The sequence below is a fragment of the Notechis scutatus genome, chromosome 2 (assembly GCF_049901735.1).
Source record: "Notechis scutatus isolate UNSWTSFEM ecotype Mainland chromosome 2, rNotScu1.2, whole genome shotgun sequence".
Lineage (NCBI taxonomy): Eukaryota > Metazoa > Chordata > Lepidosauria > Squamata > Elapidae > Notechis > Notechis scutatus.
The window spans coordinates 55,468,109-55,472,895 of NC_142010.1; the positions used below are offsets into that span (position 1 = coordinate 55,468,109).

Consider the following 4,787-nt stretch of genomic DNA (forward strand, 5'->3'; position numbering starts at 1 on the left):
GTGCTATTGTTATTATGTAATGGATTGAATTATAGGTTATCTTCACAATTAGCAGCCAAAAATCCATAACGAACATCAAAAGTGTTCTGAAAGCAACCCTTTTGTGGTGCAGTGTATTCCTTCGATCATGCGTCGACCAGCATTTATTTATGTCACGCAGAGATACGCTAAGTAGAACGAGCATGTTAAAATGGGGGCGGGGGGAACGGACACTTTCGAATCTCCCTTTCTTTACAAAGCCATATCCCTTCTATATTTCTAGCTCTATATTCCTAGCTCTATATTCCTGAGACTAAAAAAAATAAAAAAATGAGGGGGTGGGAAAGGAAGCGTCGAAACGGGCCATCCCTGAGCTCTCAGCCAATGGAGTCTTCCCAACGCTGACTTCCTTGTTGAAGGGGCGGAGCAAAAGAAAGAACACCGAGGGGGTCGGCTAGGGGGATTGCCGGGCACTCTCGGGGCGTAAACGAGGCGGCGTAAGCGATGGTTTACATTTCGAATGGTGAGAACCGGAAAATTTTGACCGGGGGGCGGGGGGAAGAGTCCCTTTCCCGGGGAGGGGGAACGTTCAGGTGTCTCGGCGTTCTCTTTTGCTTGGCTCGACCGGCAAAACTGGCCGCTTACTACCTTCCTCTTGGGTACCAAATTGGGCTGGAGTCCGCCCGGCAATACGCATTGAAAGGGACTCCCGTGGATCCGCCGGTGAAAAGATCACTCTTAAAGGCGCGCGGTGGAGGATCAGTATCCTGTCTGCAGTTTCCTGGCTTCTTTATTTAATGTCATCGTTTTTTGTTTTGTTTTGATTGGTCGCTTCTGGAACTATCATTTTTATTCTGAACAGTGAAAGGAATGGGTATGCCTGGGTTTACGAACAAATTTTGGATTAATAATATTATATGATGAGCTCTGGTATTATGGTATAGGATTATTGATGTTATTATTTCAAAACAGTAATCATCATTGTTTGTTCTGGATTGTAGGACAAGTTTTGGATAACCGGAGTCGGGCTCCATGGAGTTTGTCATCTATAACTGACTTCTTCTGGGGAATAGCAGATTTCATAGTGATGTTGTAAGTGAAGTTTTTCCCTCAAATTAAAAACAAACAAACATGAATTATGCAATTATTATTCCCCCTTGAGACACTTAAGGCCTGAGTAGATTAATATATATAATGGATGCATTTTACAGTTAAATTCATTTAGCAAAACTCCAGTGGAGTAGAAGAAACACATTCTTATTGCTCCTCTTGTGGAGTTTTTGATTAAAATTGATGAAAACATATAGTCAATGTCTTAACAAAAGATGTGAAAGGAAAGTAAACACAAGGCTGAATTTTCGGCGATAATTTTGTAAGATTTATAGAGTAATTTGGATATGTACAAATAAATACATAGCTTCTCTATGTATAGAATTCCTTGTAAAATGGAGTTTTTGGAAAAACTAATAACTTTTGGAGTATCCTTGAATATTTGGAGAAGACTGAACTAATAGTTGTCCCTCAAACTGGATTGTGCTTGTAACACTTCTGAATCCATATTTAATTAAAAGATCAGATGGATTAAATAACTTGAAAATAAAATTTCTAACATTGAAAAATGTTCCTTAAAAGGTCAGGCATCTGCAAGTGTTTCCCAGCCTTGATGAGAGACGAGAAACAGCGGTGACAAAGAATTGGGCACTGTAACTTGGTCTGCATTTCCTGATAATGTTTTCTGATCCAGGATCATATTTTTTCATCAAAGTAGAATTCAGCTACTGTTATAATCCATTATATATGGAATGTAATGGTAGTATTACCTTGTCCTTCACAGGCAGTGAAATGTCTAGTGCTGGACTATATGATCTGTCAGTCTGCAATACCATTTAGATGTTATATATTCTAAGTCTTTGGACATTTTAGCTATTCTTTTTTAATTCAGCAAATGAAGAAACAGATGATGTAGTGAGACATTAAATAGTTCCATCTGGAAAGAGCTATAAGTTAGCTAATGGTGGGTTCTGTGAGTTTTGTTATATACCGTATATTGACTATTGTCCATTCTCATACAGTATTGGAAAATTATGATTTTATATAGGATAATTAACTTCATTTATTTAAGCTTTGCATTATAAAATTCACTTAGCTGATTGTGTCACATTTAATTGTCAGCTTATACATTTTCTATTTGGTTTTGAGGGATCTGCTAACAATAATATTTTATTTTCAGTTCTATTTCAATCTATTTTTGTGTTTGGAAAATAAATGTGGAACAACCAATTGCTTGTTCTTTAGCATTGGTTATTTTTAAAATGTTGCACATGGTTCTAGAAATACTGAATATTTCAGATCTTTCTTATTTCAGTTAACAGAGATTTTCATTTTAGTTTTCAGAGCATCATTCACCCAGATTTGAGGAGAGGCTACGCATCTTCTTCTTCTTCAAGATATGACGATGGAAGAGGGTACTGCTTTTTTTCACTTTAATTTAGATGAAATACAGTGTGAAAAATTGGGGTGCAATGGTTAAAAATCATTGTGTTTTTCCAGAGTGTCTTAAGCTTTTCTGTAGTATCTCCATTATAAGTTAAGTTTCCACACTTAAGTATAGTTGAATTTGAGTGGAAAAAAGATAAAGGATGCATTGCTAAGATTCAGAGCTAAATTCATGAAAGACCAGATACATGATTTTTCTTGCTTGGTTCCTCCTGCCAGGAGAATTTCAATTTCTGTTTATGGATTGTTTATCATCACAGGCAAATAGGTAGTCTTCACTTAACTATGAGCCTCTCCAGAGCTACTTAAAATCAACTTCTGGAATTTTGACTGATGCACATATTTACATGATCACGTGTTCAGTTTTCGATGCTTGGAAACTGGCTGCATTTATGACTTTTTTGATCACATAATTATGATTTTTGCTGTTTGTTTGCCATTTTCTGGTATTTACTTTTAGCAAAAAATGCCCATTGAAGAAATCTGCTTAATGACCATGGCAAAAAAGATTGTAAAATTGGGCTGGTCAAGTGATGACTTGCTCAATGACTGCCACAATTTAAGACTGTGACAACAGAAAATAATATTTGTAACTCAGGAAAACTTGGTGCTCTCTAAGCTTTTTTTTTTCTTCAGGGTCAGTTATGGTTATAAGTCAAGGATTACTTGTACTTACTTCTTATTTTTGGCATTTATTTTCTAATGAACCAGTTATAAACCATGAGTTAGTTGGGCTTATTCTGCTTTGGAAAAGAAATCTCTATTCTTGTCTAATTCAAAATATGTCACAGATGGGGGTATCGAAATACAATCATATCTGTTAACAGGTGAACAGCACACATGACTCTATACTTTATTCACATTAAATCAGTTTTTAATCTAAATTACTGTGATGCCCAAATATGACCACAGAGGTGGGAATTGCTGCTTTTTAATTTGATCTTTGTTTCTCAGACCTCCAGGATTTCCTCGTCGTAGAATGGGTCGAATAACCCACTTTGGAGGTCCAAGTCCCCCACCAATGGCTGGTGGTGGATGAGGAAGGTAGCCCATCTTTTTTCTTCTTAAGATGCTCTGCCCAAAAGTCACATTGAACTCAGCTAAAAAAATCATAATGCTTAACGTCACAAGAATAATCTTGTAGGATTTCAAATACGTAATAGGCCAAGTGGTTGAACTTTTCTGTTTCATTTTTATCCTTATTCAAAAAGGTAAATGTATATTACATAAAATAAAATTTGAGATTAGGAAAAATGGGAATGGATATATCCTACATATATAACATCCTATGTTTCTTAGTATAAGTAGTTCTTATTTAGCAACTGTCTCGTACAGTGGCCATTCGCTGTTATCATGGTGATAAAAAGTAACTTTTCAACCAGTCCTTGCGCTTGTCATCTTCACAGGTCTGCAAAGCAAAGCTAAAGATGAGCAGAGTTGCAGTTACATTTATCATCTGCTTTACTTAATGGTAGTGTTAATGGTGGTCACTAAACAAGGACTATCTGTAATATATTCAGTAAAATAAATTGACAAAGAATTGCATGATACTCCCTTTCATTCTCCAACCATCCCCTGCTGTAGTTTCCCGATTTGGGGCATCTCTATATTTTGAGAATATGTAGAAATATACTGCAGATACACTGGCAAGCCCTCAGTACTATGATGTTCACTAAATTATTCCATTATGGAAATTTTTAGTATTCTATTGTATTACATTAGCATAGTTGATTCATGTTGAATGCCCTAATTTTCAGTTATATGCCAAATAACATTGGAATACAATTTAAGCATATTTTAGTAATATTCTACTTAGAAGTATGTAAGATCAATGTGATTGGCATATATTTACTTACATCTGTATCATAAATAGATTTATCAGAAAGGATGTATACAAAGTAAAGCAAGTTTAAAATGGCTTTTTCAGGTTCTGGAAATATTTTATTAGATAATGGCTAAAGAAACCATAAAGAAACAAATACCTTAATCAATTTCTCTTTTATTTCTCCATAGGTAAACGCCTGCTTTAAGAAGCAGGCGTCAGACTACATATTTGCATGACTAAAAGAACCTGATCAAGAATGCAGCAAAGGGATCTGAAGGTTGCAAATATGTTGTCTAAATGATTTGACTGCTCTGTGAATCAGCAGAAAAATGAAGTTGTACTGGGAATTCCATTTTCTAGGATCCAGTGTAACTGAAGTGCAGTTCTATTAAATGTACCTGTTTACTGTCTGTTTTAAGCCTTTTGTATAGCTGTTGGATATTTTGTGCTAGTTGTAAAGTTATGGAAATATATAACTTTGCAAAAT

General features: G+C 35.6%; 1 protein-coding gene across 2 annotated transcripts; it reads left to right on the forward strand.

Annotated features, from left to right (window-relative positions):
- The first annotated feature begins 370 nt into the window (after positions 1-370).
- On the forward strand, positions 371-4,787 carry SELENOK (selenoprotein K). 2 transcript variants are annotated; one of them, XM_026677432.2, is made up of 5 exons: positions 371-502; positions 981-1,071; positions 2,367-2,444; positions 3,430-3,519; positions 4,489-4,787. In XM_026677432.2, exons 1-5 carry the CDS (start codon positions 484-486, stop codon positions 4,490-4,492), a joined length of 282 nt encoding a protein of 93 aa, XP_026533217.1. In that variant the 5' UTR covers positions 371-483; the 3' UTR covers positions 4,493-4,787. The 2 variants fall into 2 exon arrangements, with proteins under 2 accessions (XP_026533217.1, XP_087810902.1); XM_087954776.1 differs by lacking the exon at positions 4,489-4,787 and having other exon boundaries at positions 3,430-3,523.